General features: G+C 44.5%; 1 protein-coding gene across 1 annotated transcript in view; it reads left to right on the top strand.

Annotated features, from left to right (window-relative positions):
- Nucleotides 1-8,053: 8,053 nt before the first annotated feature.
- The window catches only part of LOC309559878 (uncharacterized protein), a gene marked incomplete at both ends in the record, with an annotated part of 37,266 nt that continues 28,216 nt past the window's right edge, over nt 8,054-17,103 (top strand). Inside the window, 3 exons of the mRNA XM_082263305.1 lie at nt 8,054-8,077; nt 10,377-10,908; nt 15,356-15,438. Coding sequence (XP_082119431.1) covers nt 8,054-8,077; nt 10,377-10,908; nt 15,356-15,438 — 639 coding nt within the window. The remainder of the gene's footprint in view (nt 8,078-10,376; nt 10,909-15,355; nt 15,439-17,103) is intronic.

Below are 17,103 nucleotides of genomic sequence, written 5' to 3' on the forward strand. Positions count from 1 at the left end.
TAGGTAATGTGTTCGGATCTATACTGGTGTGAACTGGGTAATGTGTTAGGATCTATACTGGTATGAACTGGGTAATGTGTTAGGATCTATACTGGTATGGACTGGGTAATGTGTTAGGATCTATACTGGTATGGACTGGGTAATGTGTTAGGATCTATACTGGTATGGACTGGGTAATGTGTTAGGATCTATACTGGTATGGACTGGGTAATGTGTTAGGATTTATACTGGTATGGACTGGGTAATGTGTTAGTATCTATACTGGTATGGACTGGGTAATGTGTTAGGATCTATACTGGTATGGACTGGGTAATGTGTTAGGATCTATACTGGTATGGACTGGGTAATGTGTTAGGATATATACTGGTATGGACTGGGTAATGTGTTAGGATCTATACTGGTATGGACTGGGTAATGTGTTAGGTATATATACTGGTATGGACTGGGTAATGTGTTAGGGTCTATACTGGTATGGACTGGGTAATGTGTTAGGATCTATACTGGTATGGACTGGGTAATGTGTTAGGAACAAAAGGATGCCACATCGTTTGATGAAAATGAAAATTATCACCCTACAGAGGGCTGAATTTAAAGACCCCCGTGAAAATCAAAGTGAAAAAATGATGCAGCCGGCGAGTCCATTTTGCGAAAATTTCATTGCAGCAACTCAGAATGGTCCTCAGTAGTTTCTATGGCTCCCACGTGCTTGTATGCAAGCCTGACAACATTGGGGCATGCTGCTTATGAGACGACGGATAGTGTCCTGGGGTATTTCCTCCCAGATCTGGACCTGGGCATCACTGAGCTCCTGAACAGACTGAGGTGCAACCTGACGGTGTCGGATGGACCGAAACATAATGTCCTAGAGGTGTTCTTTTGGATTTAGGTCAGGCGAGTGTGGGGGCCATTCAATGGTATCAATTCCTTCATCCTCCAGGAACTGGCTGCATACTCTCACCACATGAGGCCAGGAATTGTCGTGCACCAGGAGGAACCCAGGACTCACCGCACCATCGTAGGGTCTGACAATGGGTCCAAGGATTTCATCCCAATACCTAATGGCAGTCAGGGTGTCATTGTCTATTCTGTAGAGATCTGTCCGTCCCTCCATGGATTTGCCCCCCCAGACCATCACTGACCCACCACCAAACTGGTCATGCTGAACGATGTTACAGGCAGCATAACGTTCTCCACGGCTTCTCCAGACTCTTTCATGTCTGTCACATGTGCTCAGGGTGAACCTTCTCTCATCTGTGAAGAGCACAGGGTGCCAGTGGCAGACCTGCCAATTCAGGGGTTTAATGGCAAATGCCAATCAAGCTCCACAGTGCCGGGCAGTGAGCACAGGGCCCACTAGAGGACGTCGGGCCCTCAGGCCACCCTCATGAAGTCTGTTTCTGATTGTTTGGTCAGAGACATTCACACCAGTGGCCTGCTGGAGGTCATTTTGTAGGGCTCTGGCAGTCCTCATCCTGTTCCTCCTTGCACAAAGGAGCAGATACCGGTCCTGCTGATGGGTTAAGGACCTTCTACAGCCCTCTGCAGCTCTCCTAGAGTAACTGCCGGTCTCCTGGAATCTCCTCCATGCTCCTGAGACTGTGCTGGAAGACACAGCAAACCTTCTGGCAATGGCATCCTGGAGGAGTTGGACTGCCTGTGCAACCTCTATAGGGTCCAGGTATGGCCTCATGCTACCAGTAGTGACACTGACCCCCTCTATAGGGTCCAGGTATGGCCTCATACTACCAGTAGTGACACTGACCCCCTCTATAGGGTCCAGGTATGGCCTCATACTACCAGTAGTGACACTGACCCCCTCTATAGGGTCCAGGTATGGCCTCATGCTACCAGTAGTGACACTGACCCCAGCCAAATGCAAAATGAGTGAAAAAAAGTCAGAAAAGACGAGCAGGGAATAAAAGGCCGGTGGCCTCCACCTGTAAAACCATTCCTGTTTTGGATGTTGTCTCTTTGTTGCCCATCTAGTGCACTCTGTTGCTAATTTCATTAACACCAAAGCAGCTGAAACTGAATAACAACCCCCTCTGCTACTTAACTGACCAGGTTAATATCCCAGGAGTTTAATTGACTTAATGCTATACTCTGATTAAAAAGTGTCCCTTTAATTGTTTTGAGCAGTGTACAGTATATCCCATAGTTTGTGAACTCTATAGCTTTCCTACAGACTAAATGATATACACTGTTTTGGGTTATTTTCACCAAAGAAATGTAACAGAATACATTTTGGGCTAAATTAATGAAGAACAATTATTTATTTGCAAGATATTATAACTGAAACAAAGAAAAAAGTGTATTTTTTTTTAGCAAAAAATAGAAAACCCAGTGGTGATTAACCACTTTACCACTGGAGGATTTTGCTGTCTTATGTCCAGGCCACTTTTTGCGATTCAGCACTGTGCGACTTTAACTGACAATTGCGCGGTCATGCAACGCCGTACCCAAACGAAATTTACGTCCTTTTTTCTTTTGGTGGTATTTGATCACCTGTGCGATTTTTACTTTTTGCGCTACAAACAAAAAAAGCGTAAATTTTGAAAAAATAACAATATTTTTCACATTTTTTTATATGAAATTCCCCCCCAAAAAAAAATGTAAAAATCTAATTTTTTTTTAATTTTTGGCCAATTTGTTTTCTGCTACATATGTTTGGTAAAAAAAAAAATCACAATAAGCGTATTTTGATTGATTTGCGCAAACGTTATTGCGTTTACTAACTAAGGGAAAGATTTCTGTCATTTTTGGTGTTTTTTTTTTAACGAGTAATGGTGGCGATCTGCGATTTTTTTTTTTTTTTTTTTTTGCGGGACTGCGACATTGCGGCGGACAGATCGGACCCTTGACTGACATTTTTGACACTTTTGGGGTTACCAGTGACATTACTGCAGTAATCAGTGCTATATATATGCACTGTTACTGTAAAAATGACACTGGCAGGGAAGGGGTTAATTTTATTGGAGAGGGAGGGGTTAATGTAAGCCTGGTGCTTACTGACATGTGTGGGGGGAGGTGACTGAGTGACAGAGGGACAGATTGCATGTTCAGCTATGCTGAACCCTGCAATCTGACCCTGCCTGTCACTTAGGAGATCCGCCCGCTTTGTTTACACAAGCGGGCGGATCTCCAGACTTGATTCCCCGACGATCGGGGAAGAGCGGCGGTGATCGCCGCTGCTCCTCCCCTGGCCCGACTCCCGCTGTGACTGAATACAGCGGGAGCGAGCCTCCGGCGGCGCGCGAGCGCCGCCCAGAAGGGGTGGAGTCCAGCGACGTAGGTCTACGTCGCTGGACTGAATCGAGCAACTTTGCCGCAGTACAGTCCCAGTGACTGGTCGGCAAGCGGTTAAATGCTATCAAAAACAAAAAAAAGCTCTAGTTGTATAAACAACATGAAAACATTTAGTTTGGGACACCTATACCAAAACTCCATACTTCTTTCCTTTCAGCAACTACAGACCAAATACAATATCAAATGTAGCGCCCTCCTAGGTAGGTGCTGGTAGGTAAACTATAGTTTGTTCCATCTGCTTATCAGAGGAGCCAGATCGGTAGTTCTGCATGTTACATGTGTCCATGTGTGATTAACTTGGTGTCAGGGAGTGTCCCCGCTGTGTCCAATAGGGGAGCATGTTGGACAGTGGAGGAAACCCAGCCAGTGACACCCAGGCTTTGTGACTGTCCCAGAGGGTTGGCACAGGCAGTAGTGCATCCTGGGATATGTTATATAAGCCAAGGGCACATGTGAAAGGAGCGTATATTATCTGAAAACCCAACCTGAACACCTTTATTTATGATCTTTTAGATGACATTATCTTGCAACATAGGCAATAACCTCTCTCTCAATTCTTCTAACCCCTTATATTTGTTAGCATTGGTGTGCGCAGCCTATTGCATTAGACCAGTAATGGCGAACCTTGGCACCCCAGATGTTTTGGAACTACATTTCCTATGATGCTCAACTACACCGCAGAGGTCATGAGCATCATGGGAAATGTGGTTCGAAAACATCTGGGATGCCAAGGTTCACCCTCACTGCATTAGGGTGTGAACCCCAGAGCACAAACACGCATGCGTGTATATCAGCAAAGCAGTGGATGGTGTCAGTAGAGAAAAGATTGGTGTCAGTAGGGCAGTGGGCAATGTCAGTAGTTTTTTATTTTTATTTTATTTATTTATTTTTTTTACAATATTATTTTTTATTACTTTTTTACAATTTTGTTTTTGTTTTAAGAGCCCCCATTATGGGATTTAGGTGAAATATCAGGGTCTAAACCAGACCCCTGATGTCTCACTTTTGAGACAGAGAAAGAAACTGAGGACAGAGATTGCCCAGTCCGGTTTATGCAGCCTGCAGTAAACATAGTTTACTATGCTTCAGTTAAGAATGAAGACAGGAGCGATCGATAAAGATCACTCACTGCGTTCTTTCAGAAAAGAAAGGGGCTGCTTAACCACTTCAGCTCTGGAAGGTTTTACTTACTTAATGACCAGGCAATTTTTTGCGATTCAGCACTGCGTTACTTTAACGAAAAATTGCGCGGCCGTGCAACGCTGTACCCAAACCCAAATTGGATTCTAGGACAATATTCCCCCCCCCGGACAATATCCCCCTGGACAATATCCCCCTGGACAATATCCCCCCGGACAATATCCCCCTGGACAATATCCCCCTGGACAACATCCCCCCGGGACAACATCCCCCCGGGACAACATCCCCCCGGGACAACATCCCCCCGGACAATATCCCCCCGGACAATATCCCCCTGGACAACATCCCCCCGGGACAACATCCCCTCGGGACAACATCCCCCCGGGACAACATCCCCCCGGGACAACATCCCCCCGGACAATATCCCCCCGGACAATATCCCCCCGGACAATATCCCCCCGGACAATATCCCCCTGGACAACATTCCCCCCGGACAATATCCCCCCGGACAATATCCCCCCGGACAATATCCCCCTGGACAATATCCCCCCGGGACAACATTCCCCCCGGGACAACATTCCCCCCGGACAATATCCTCCCTGGACAATATCCCCCTAAACAATATCCCCCCTCTAACCCTAACCCTAACCCTCTAACCCTAACCCTATGTCCCGGGGATATTGCCCGAGGGATGTTGTCCCGGGGGGATATTGTCCGGGGGACATTGTCTGGGGGGATATTGTCCGGGGGGATATTGTCCGGGGGACATTGTCTGGGGGGATATTGTCCGGGGGGATATTGTCCGGGGGACATTGTCTGGGGGGATATTGTCCTGATACCATGCAATTGATGCCTTTTTTTCCCCCACAAATAGAGCTTTCTTTTGGTGGTATTTGATCACCTCTGCGTTTTTTTTAGATTTTGCGCTATAAACAAAAAACAGCAACACTTTTGAAAAAAAAAAAAACACAATATTTTTACTTTCTGCTATAAAACATTCCCAATTTAGAAAAAAAAATGTAAAAAAAAAAATCAAAATTTTTTTTATCAGTTTAGGCCAATCTGTTGTCTTAATTAATATACAGTATGTGTATCAGCGCTGCTCAATAAATAATAATGCAAAAATGTGCTCTATAAAAAGTGTGACTCTATTACTGGTGAATTTCCATTCACCTAAATAAATATCTAATTTTTGTGAACAAAAATTATATAAATAATGCAATCATAAATAAATCTATAAAGTGCAATCATAAAATTTTGCAAAAAATTCTCTCTATGTAAAGTGCCAAATATTAATACCAGTAGTGGATAATAAATATCTTCAATTAAGTGCCAATATTAAACCAATAATAAATGTATACCATATAAAGTGGCAATTAATCAATGTAATAGTAGCAAAAAATATTATTGATAACAACTGTCCTACAAAGATCTTGTGCAAAAAAATCCAAAGTGCTCAGTGCTGTCAAAGTGTGCTAACGACAGTTCCACACAAAGGCTTTGTGCACACAACAATAGTGCTCAGTGCCAGGTGCTTTCACTGCGTGATCCCCTCTTAGTCCCTCACTCACCGGATCAACAGAGAAAGAGCCCTCGTAGGTCAAAATGCCCCTAACTGGTCAGGGATCCTCTGTAGGTGGACTCCGGATAGGCAGTGGGTGAGCGCGCACACAGTGATCCTGCAAGGGTAGCGTAACTCCTGGATTCCGGGATCTTTGCCTCAATTTTTCCCATTGGGAATGGCCATGAAGAAGAGAAGGTTCTCCATAGTGTAGTAAATTTTAATGTAGCTTTATTATTATTCACCGGAAGTGACGTCAGACGGACATACGGGCAACGGCTTGATGCGTTTCGCCCCTCCTACTGGGCGTCTTCTGAAGTTGTTGCGTCATCCGTACGGAAGCTATTTATACGCTAAAACTCCACCCAGAGGCGTAAGTAGAACCTTCAGGGCCCCGGTGCAAAAAACCACGAAGGGCCCCCCGGACCCCTGGCCGGGGCCCTTTCCTTCAAGTCTGGGGCTCTTCCTACTGATTCTGGGGCCCCTTGCTCTCGTTGTGGGGCTCTTTATTACGGTCCCGCAATGGGACCCTTTCACAAGTTCTGCAGTGGGCCCCCTTCCTGCCATCTTGGCCCCCCCCACGGTGGTGGAATGCCAGGGCCCAGTCACAAGTTTGACCTTTACGATCCTGGAAGTTCACCCACTGGTGTCAGTAGTTTTTATTTTTTGGTATTTTAATTGTATTATTTTTTTATCATTCTATTTTATTTTTTTACAATGTCACTGACTATGACTCTGTCCATTCAGAAAAGGAAGGAGCTGGTAAATTACATATTTACCGACCCCTTCCTGGTTCTCTATTGTGACACATCCCCTGCAGCAGCCGGCAGGAGAGGGAAGGGAGCACAGTGGGGGGGGGGGGGACCAAGGGAGCACACAGGGGCCCAGAGACAGCAGAACACAAGTGAACTGGATAGGAGGAGTGGTGGCGGCAGCATACAGAGGAACCAATCTCCTCCATTTTCCTCCTGCAGCTACAGGAAGAAAAAGGAGGACAGTGATTTCTCTACATGCTGCCCCCGCCGCCCCTCCTTTTCAGGTGTACAGGGGAGCTGCACAAGGCCCCTTGAGCATGGGGCCCGGTTGCAATTGCAACCCCTGTAGTTACGCCCCTGACTCCACCTATTCCACCCATCCACCTCTTATTGAAGGATGATCATTCGGCGTAGACCGGAAGTGAGTCGGACTCCATATTGATCCTCCTACACCCACGGAAGTATTATCACCGCCATGATGGTCCTCCTGGAATCTATACTTAACCCCTCATTGCATTGCATAACTGTAAGTGCAATATATTTTTATATAATAAAGCTATATTAAAATTTACTACACTATGGAGAACCTTCTCTTATTTATGGCGATTCTGATGTCTCTTTCTGGCACATCGCTTGTGGAATTTGGGAAGTATATCAAATGATTCTTCCGAATTTCCAACAGAGCGATGTGCCAGAAAGAGACATCAGAATCGTCGCTGTCCTTACTTTCCGCACCTAATGACTAGGACGGCAGGGGAGAATGGCGGGAGGACAGCCGGGGAGGACAGCGGGGGAGGACAGCGGGGGAGGACAGTGGGAGGACGGCGGGGGAGGACGGCGGGGGAGAATGGCAGGAGGACGGCGGGGGGACAGCAGGGGAGGACAGTGGGAGGACGGCGGGGGAGGACGGCGGTAGGAACGGTGGGGGGAGGACGGCAGGGGGAGGACAGCGGGGGATCGCAGGGGAAGGTGAGTTTTAAAATGTAAAACAACAGATTTCTATGTAAAACAATGTACCGCTTTTAGCACAGAAATCCTGACATAATCAGACCGCCAGGGAGGTTAAAGAGTCTCCACAGTGGGAGCACATGTATTCTGATGGACAGATGGAGGACAAGTGACTGAAGGGATTTTTTTTTATGTTTTTTTTTTTATTTAATAACTGTTTATTGAAAACATTTTTTAAGGAAAAAGAAAAACAGAAAAAATAGTACAAAGTACAAACCCGGCACTATGTGAACGGGTATCAATGTTAAAATGAAAACTTGAGCAACCATATCTAGGGTATGCGATGTACATCAAAGTTACTAATAAGGTAAACTCATATATGACCATGTCACCTGAGTTTAGGAAAAAAACAAAAAAACAAGAATATAGAAAAAGAAAGGCAGAAAAATGGAAAAGAAAGAGAAACAGAGATGAGAAAGAAAAAAGGGGAAAAGCGGGGGAGGAAGTAGGGAAATAAAATGGGGGGGGGAGGGGGGATACCATCCGGGGAGCTCTGCAATGGTCATAGAGCAACATAACCAACATCCATAAAAAATTTCATCTGTAAAATAACACAGTAAGTCCAAAATTAAGTGGGAATATCAATGTTAGGGAACATCATTTCAGTATACTTCGAGGAACATATGAAGGCGAGCCAGCAGGCCACTCTTTTTGAGTAGATATGAGCTTGATCTTTCAAGGTTAGGGAAAGATCCTCCATGCGGGCTATATGTGCGACTCGTTCTAACCACATTTGAACTACTGGCAGAGGTGGGGGACTTGAGTCACTGACTTGACTTAAGTCAGACTTAAGTCACCAGTTGGAGGACTTGAGACTTGCTTGACTAAAATTAATTAAAGACTCGACTTGACTTTGACTTGGTATTCATGACTTGAGACTTGACTTTGACTTGAGACATATGACTCGAAATGAATTTTTGAAGTTATTAAATATTTGCATTTTCTCAAGATCTGTTAAAGCAATATTTTGACTTGATTTGTGACTTGACCAAATAAATGACTTGACTTGACTTGCTTGACTTCTAGCAGGGATTCGACTTGACTTGCTTGCTTTTCGCCACAGTAACTTGGGACTTGCTTGAGACTTGAAGGTTAAGACTTGAGACTTGCTTGTGACTTGCACATGTGTGACTTACTCCCATGTCTGCCTACTGGCTCACCTGAACAATAAAACAAAACCACCCAGGGGTCGTCCGGGAACCGCAGAGCCCTGGATGAAGTTGATCCAGTGCAAAACAGAGGACCAATATGGGCGTAGAAGTGGACAAGACCACCACATATGAGCATGGGAGGCATTTTCTCCACAACCTCTCCAGCAAGGAGCAGAGTAGTCTGGGAACATTCACTGCAACTGGTTGGGGGAGTAGTGCCATCTGGACAGCAGTTTGTATCGGTTTGTGTTGGTGATCCGTTAAAGAGCAGGTAAGGTCATGTTCCCATTTTGATAGAAAAGGACTATCCGTGGTGATCTCCATCTTTATTAATGCTTTGTACATGAGGGATAGACCACCTTTAGGCTGGGTTTCCACTAGTGCGACTTCAAAGTCGCGCGTCTTCAATAGCGACTTTGTACTTTGATAAACGCGCGACTTGTGTACGAATTTACAACGACTTGTTGCGGCTACGACTTGTTGCGACTTTGATGTATGCGACTTGCACATAAAAGATTCCTTTTCCTGCTAGTGATGTAATTTCCTGTTTTGGAATAGTAGTGTATGTTGCAGGAAACATGTTGGCTATGCAGTATGTTGGAGCAGCAGTAATTATGGCTGCTGTAGCAGCTGTTATTGATGAGGAAGAAGAGGACCGGAGAAGGAGAAGGCATCGCTTCTGGATCCATCCTGTCATCTCCCAAAGGGAAGAGAGAGGCCAGTTCAGGATCCTTTATCATGACCTCCGTGCTCATGAAGACAAATTCTTTAATTACACACGGATGTCAATTAAAAGGTCAGAACATATGTTCATGTCAACTCTTTAACAAATATGTCTCTATGTATGTTATTTTTTACATGGATAATGTTGATAAATGCCATATATGTTTTTTTTTTACAGTTTTGATGAATTGTTGGCTCTGCTCTCCACACATCTAGAGAGACAAAACACTAGATTCAGAAGGAGTATTCCGCCCATAGAAAGACTGATTATCACATTGAGGTAAATTTTCCAACCTACTTACCTCCTGAGGCATTTGGAGAGACACATTATCATGTAATTATCATGTAACATATATGTAGTAGTGGTTGTGATTATGTTTGCCATGTTTTTTTCAACAGTGTCTTTCTCCTGCCTATCTTCTTCCTTCATTTCCTCAGGTACCTTCGTCCAAGCCAGTTTATGCATCATTCTAACATTATTTTTTTATTTTTAGGTACCTGGCAACTGGACATTCCTTTACAAGTTTACATTATGAGTTCTTGGTTGGCAAAACTACTGCCAGCTATATTATCCATGATACCTGCAGAGCCATCTGGAATGTTCTTAAGGATTTGGTCCTGAAGAAACCCACTACAGAAGACTGGTGCAAGATAGCAGAATATTTCTGGGACCACTGCAATTTTCCAAATTGTGTTGGTGCAATTGACGGAAAACACATTAGAATATTGAAGCCCATTGGCAGTGGAAGTAAATTCTTCAACTACAAAAAATACTTTTCTTTTGTCTTACTAGCAGTGGCTGATGCCAAATACTGTTTTAGCTATGTAGACATAGGTTCGTATGGAAGCAGCTCAGACTCGAGCATATTTGCGAGATCCACATTCGGAAGAATGTTGAGGGAAGATGGACTTCAGCTGCCACCGGACTGTCCACTACCAGGGACAAACGGACCACCACAGCCATTTGTTTTTGTTGGAGATGAGGCTTTCGCTCTCAGTCATCATCTCTTAAGGCCCTATTCAAATCGGTCTCTGACTGTGGAAAAAAGAGTTTTCAACTACCGCTTAACCAGGGCAAGACGAGTTGTTGAATGCGCCTTTGGAATTTTAGCTAACAAGTGGAGGTTCCTGCACACATCTATCAATTTAAAAATGGATAATGCAATATGTGCAGTCAAAGCAGCATGTGTTCTTCACAACTATGTTGCACTTCGTGATGGGTACAATCATGAAGATTGTGGCATGAATGACATGGAGGGTGCAAGTTTGAGTGCCAGTAGGGGCACAAGCAATGGTGCTACTGTGCGTGAGGGATTCACATCCTTTTTCATGTCTGCTGCTGGTTCTGTCCCCTGGCAGCTGGACGCTATTTCATAATGTATCACACGTTCCAACACAGTCCAATTTTGAATAAAATTCTGTTATGTTTTCCTTATATTTCTGTGCAATTATAACCAAAGTCTGCATATTGTTCCAGTTCTAGCTATAATAAAAATACATTGCTTAACCTTCTGTTTTGCTGTTTTCTACTGTAGATATAATTATATAGCATACACACATTATTGACAGTACTATAGAAGCAAAAATAATCCAAACAAAAACCACAGAGTAGAGTAACAAGGTAATTTTTTTTTTTTTTTTTTTTTTCAAAATTTAGAAAAAAATAAACTTTTTATAACAACATCACCAATGTTTTGGAGATACCAGCACCAAAACAATGAAAAAATAAATTAACAGGTAAAATGTTAACAACACCAAAAACAAAAAAAATTACAATTCCTGGTATATAATTGGAGATTCAGTTGACCCAGAATGAGAAATATTTGATGGGCCAGATGGGCTTGGGTAATCACTTGCAGATCCCTGACGGTATTGCCTTTCCGGGAAAGGCGTAACCTGCATGGGAGCAGGTTGGTAAGGTCTTGGTGTGCCAAGGGTGGAGGCAATAGGGGGCGGTATTGGGTGCAACATGCGGGGCCTGGAGATATTCGGCATGTTGCCATACTCATCGTAGTATGGGCGATTAACTTGGTGCCCATACTGTGAACTTGGTGGTGGTGGTGGTGGTGGTGGGTACTGGTAATTGGGGGGATATGTGTGGTGGGGGGGGGGTTTCCATACATGCTGTAGAGCTTGCCTCCCCAACCACAAAAGATTGGGCGGTTGACATGAGAGCCATCCTTAGTGCATACTTTTTCTCAGGGGGGACCTGCTTGCACATACCCAACAGCACGGTCATGAAAGCAGTGTCATCACACATGCTTTCCTTCATGTGTGTGTTCATTTCCTTCACCACCTTCAGAACCTCCTCCATGGGTTTACCACCCCTAGGATTCACCCTTGATGAAGACCTTGAGGAAGATCTTCGTGAAGGCCTTTGTTCTGTACTAGGCCCTGGTTCAGCCTCCACCGCAGCAGGAGAATCAATAATGGACAATGGTCTTGACATTACTCCCTCTGATTCCTCACCATCAGGGTCAGGGTCACCAGGGTCTTGGCATCCCTCCTCCTCCTCCTCCTCCGCTGCCGCCTCCTGTGACCCCTCCTGCTGTTCAGAACCAAGTGAGGAGTCTTGCCAGCTTGCTTGGGTTCTGAAATATAATGAATACATTTAAAATTTTAGGAATATTAATATATTTTATATGTCAACTACAGTATCTAAAAAAATGCTGACAACTTACTCTCGCATCTCCAACACCGGCCTTAAAAATTCCAGCTCCTGGGCATGCGCATAAGGGACAATTCTGGAGGACCCAGAACCACTCCTTGCTTCTCGTAATTTTCTGAGATAGCGGTTATAGCAGTCCTTTATGCTTCTCCATCTGGTTTGTAAGGAGTGCACTGAAAAAAAGAAAATAACGGTACTGTACTGTACATATGGGGGCAAGCAGCAATGTGATAAATTGCATATATGAAACACTTACATTTTTCAGTCCGTTCTGTACTTGTAAGACAGTCCCAATTTTCAAAATAGATCCTTGCAATCTCCAGCCATGCTCTCTCCTTCCTCACATGGTCCTTATATAAGGGGTCTCGGGTGTCGTATATTGAGGGGCGAGCTCTGACCAGACGAATGATCTCCTCATTATCATGAGATGTTCTTTTATTCTTCCTGGATCTTGGCATGCTTGCTGTATATAACACTCTCCTCTCCTCTGCTAACTATGGGAAGTGATGTTCTTGGGAGGTGCAGAGATCATGTGATTTGGGGCGGAACATAACAATAAAAAAAATTTACTGTAAACTTCCGTGCAAATCGCAACGAAGTCGAGACAAAGTCGCGTTCAAAACCGTGTACTGCGACTTCGTTGCGACTTACATTACCTTCTATGAGGGACATATCGCACTAAAGTCGGCCCAAAGTAGTGCAAGAAGCAATTTTGAAGACGCTGCGTCTTGAGTCGCAGCAGTGGAAACGGTCCATATTGAAAACAATGGGTTTTGACTTGTCATGCGACTTGACATGTGTCAAGTCGCACCGCAAGTCGCACTAGTGGAAACCGAGCCTTAGGAATTTGTGACATTGCTAATACCAATTCAGATCCGCAAATAAGCAAATAGGCTTGGGTAAAGCGTGCACAAATCCGGATAGTTGTCGATATTGCCAATGGATCATCGGGGTGGCTGGTGAATCAGGGAGCAGGTCAGAGAGGGGCAGAATTACCGAAGCCGAAATAATATGATGAAGCAGAGGTGGGGAAAAAGGAAGCCATTTACCGAACGCAGAGTCCATGCTTCCTGGCAGAAAGTAAGAGTGGCCCAGCAAAGGCATCAAGGGAGAGTTGTAGCACCATTGATTGCGTCTGTGTACAGAATCTCATATGGCCAAAGTGGAGGTGGTTAGGGGGGAGGTATCCACAGAGTGTGATATATGTTGGCGTGGTATCCACACTTGCGGATATAAGGTGGTATGGTGCAAATATGATTCTAGCTGGATCCAGAGTTTAGTATTCCCATGGTGTTTCCAATCCAGTACACGAAGGAGCACTGATGCATCATAATATTTTTTGAAGTCCGGAAAGGCCAAGCCCCCTTCAGTTTTAGGTCTAATGCCTCGTACACACGCAACGATTGTTGGCCGTGAATTTTCGGCCACCGTCCGATCCGCTGATTTTCGGCTTGTTACTATGATGCTTCCGACAACCGACTGCGACTTTTCGGCCGAACAAAATCTGGTGTGCATGCTATAAAATTTTTGTTGGCCGTCAACAGAACGGTCGATTTCCCATCAGTCAGTACAGATTTCGGCAGACAAAAATCAGATGACCAAGACTGGGCATGCTCAGAGAAGAAAAAACACACGGAAAGTTAACCAGCACATGACATCACTTCTGAAGTTGGTTTTTGTTGGCCGAGAAAATTTGTGTGCAGTCTAGAGCACATTTCAACCAACACAACAACACTGGACAAAAGACGGCCGATCGGTCGGCCAACAATCGTTGCGTGTGTACGAGGCATAACCAGCTGGCGGAGGGCAATACGAGGGCATCTGCATTGCCAAACATACTTACAAACCAAAGCTGTCAGTGTTTTAAAGAAACCCGGAGGGACCAGGAAAGGTATCATTTGAAACATACATAAGAGTCTCGGCAGAACGTTCATTTTAATAACATTAATTCTACCCGACCATGAGCGGGCCAGGGGGGGGGGGGGGGGTCCACCTTCCCAAATCCGCACGAATAGTATTCACCAAGGGTTTTTAATTTTCCCAAAAGAGACGACGGGGGCAGGCAGTGAGACGTATTCCCAGGTACTGTATAGAACGCTTTTGCCAAACAAAAGGGAAAGATGGTTCTAAAGATACAACAAGTCTGGGAGGATCTCAGATTTAGACAGATTTATTTTAAACTCAAACAAACTAATGTTCATATCTCCTCCAGTGTCAATCAAAACAGGAAAGTCCAACACATAAGCAGCGCTGAAATGATGGTATAAACCCACACAGGAATATACACAGGTAAGTCCACAAAAGTCCAAAGGGTGGGATGGCCAAACACCACGAAGTGAAGTTGGGAACACAAAGCTTTCACCGCACCACGTGACCCCCCTTAGGTAGTGCTCACTCACCAAATGTATAATAATATGTGCCTTTAGAATGAATCCTTGCTCAGGATGGATCTCCGCCAGGAATGCGTGCTCAAACCTCCACTGGAACTGTTGTCTCCAGACTCCGGCTTATATGCATAAATAAACCTTAACCAGTGGCGGCATACACTTCCAACAAGGACATGAGGGAGCATATAAAGAGAGAGGGCTCATAGGGCAGTAGTCCAAAAAACTTTATTGGCACAAAACCCCCAAACCTCTTCCCTATACACTCACACAATTCAAATCAAAAGGCTCAAAACAATGTATAGCAGGCAAAATAAGACGGCAGCTGGGCCGCCGAGAATCTCACCGTCCCTCGCTCGTCAGCGTCCGGGGGATCTCGGAGACATTCGTATCAGCCGCTCTGCGTCTGGTTGCCGGGGTGACCACGTGTTCACGCCCTGACGCGTTTCGTCATCAAACTTCAACAGAGGGCGTGGGCACGCAGCCCGGACACCACTACTTATCTCCCTCCTCTCCAGCCGCTTAACTCTTACCACCAACTTCTCACAACGCAATGACAGCCGGCCAGGGGAAGCAGACAGGGTTCACCGGAGATCCCCGATATGTTACATTGATCGCTTGACAGTAAATGTTTATGAATACATTCACATCATTATTAGGGGACCCACGTGAGGCCGATGATCTTCCTCCTTACAACGGCCATAATTTGCAGTTAGAAGAAAGTCTGGTGCACATTACGGGGGTAAAATAGATTATATAACCCCACAATGATCGCACATTAGCCACAGGACGTCTATTGTCCCTTAAAGCAACATCTAAACGAAGCAAAAGTAAATAAACATACAGTACATCATATAAATAGATGACATTATTATACTTATACAATCATAAACAATATAAGAGACCTCCACATCTTATTCTTATACCCATTTCATATTTAACTCAGTGGTATTAACCCTGAGTGTGGGTGGTGATCTTTAGACCATCCAAGAATAATTAGTTATGGGTGCATATTGGATATGTGCCCACCCAATATTCAGGGGGATAAATAGCACAAATTACATATCAGAAATGGAGATCTCCAAAGAAATAAAATATATATAGATATAATTTAGGCATATGTGCAGTACCAAAACAAATCAGACTACTGCAATACATGCTGATAAAATTCAAATCTTAAAACTAAATAAATATAAAAATTAATAAAGCAAGCCACACCTTGTTCTATGCAAAGATGGGAACATTAGTCCCTCATATGCATGGCAACCCTCAACATCAATAATTGCTAATGTAGCAATTGACATCTAGTTCGACATTGAGGCCATTGGGAAACATAGAATTGGTAAGGTATATCCAGTGAGTTTCTCGTTTCGAGAGCTCCCTGACTAAATTGGACCCCCGCCATATAGGGTAAATTTTGTCTATACCCCAGAATTTTAGGTTTATTTTAAAGTTAGATAAAGTGACATATGAAATAAATTCTGACATCAAATTAGGGAGTGTAACCATGGGCTGTTGAACATAAAACACGTCACCCGCATACGCAGCATATTTGTGTTCATACTGGCCTACTTTAATACCATGAATGTTAGGGTTTAGCCTAATCGTGGAAAGGAAGGGTTCAAGGGACAAGACGAATAAAAGAGGGGAAAGGGGACAACCCTGACGAGTACCATTATAAAGGATGAGAGGTTCACTTAGTGTTCCATTTACCCGTATTTGCGCCGTTGGTGTATCATACAAAGCTTTAATTCTGTCCAGCATCCATGGGCCAATACCCATGGAGGACAGAGTCTCCATAAGGAAGACCCAATCCACCCTGTCGAATGCCTTTTCGGCGTCGGTAGAGAGCAAAAGGGTAGGTTCCGCGCTATGTTTAGCATGGGAGATCAACGACAACTTGTGAAGGGAGTTATCCCTTACCTCCCGACCCGGGGATAAAGCCAGTCTGGTCCTTCGAGATCCATTGTGGCATCAAAGGAAGCAGTCTATTTGCAAGGGCCTTAGCATAAAGCTTCAGGTCAGTGTTCAGAAGTGAAATTGGTCGAAAGCTACTACATAAAGACAGGTATTTCGCAAGTTTCGGGAGGATCGTGATATGAGCATGTAAAGTTTTAGGGCGCAAGCAACCGCCCTGAGAGGGAAGGGCAGCTTACGCCTGTAGGTGGGGTAGCAATTGATCGTAGAAGAGTTGGTAATACTTAACTGGAGGGCTTTTCTGACATGCGTTTGCCCTTCCAGTGCTCCTTGCTGTTTAGACCAGTTATATATTATATTTGTATTATTGTTATATTGGTCAGGCAATGCACTGACACCTTTGCTGCCATTGTGCAATGTGTTCAGTGCGTTCCTGCTCCTTTGAGTAGTGGGCTCCCTCCAGTCACCTGTCCTCCATCTATCCGTCAGA

The sequence above is a fragment of the Pelophylax lessonae genome, assembly GCF_965119305.1.
Source record: "Pelophylax lessonae genome assembly, chromosome: 7".
Classification (NCBI taxonomy): domain Eukaryota; kingdom Metazoa; phylum Chordata; class Amphibia; order Anura; family Ranidae; genus Pelophylax; species Pelophylax lessonae.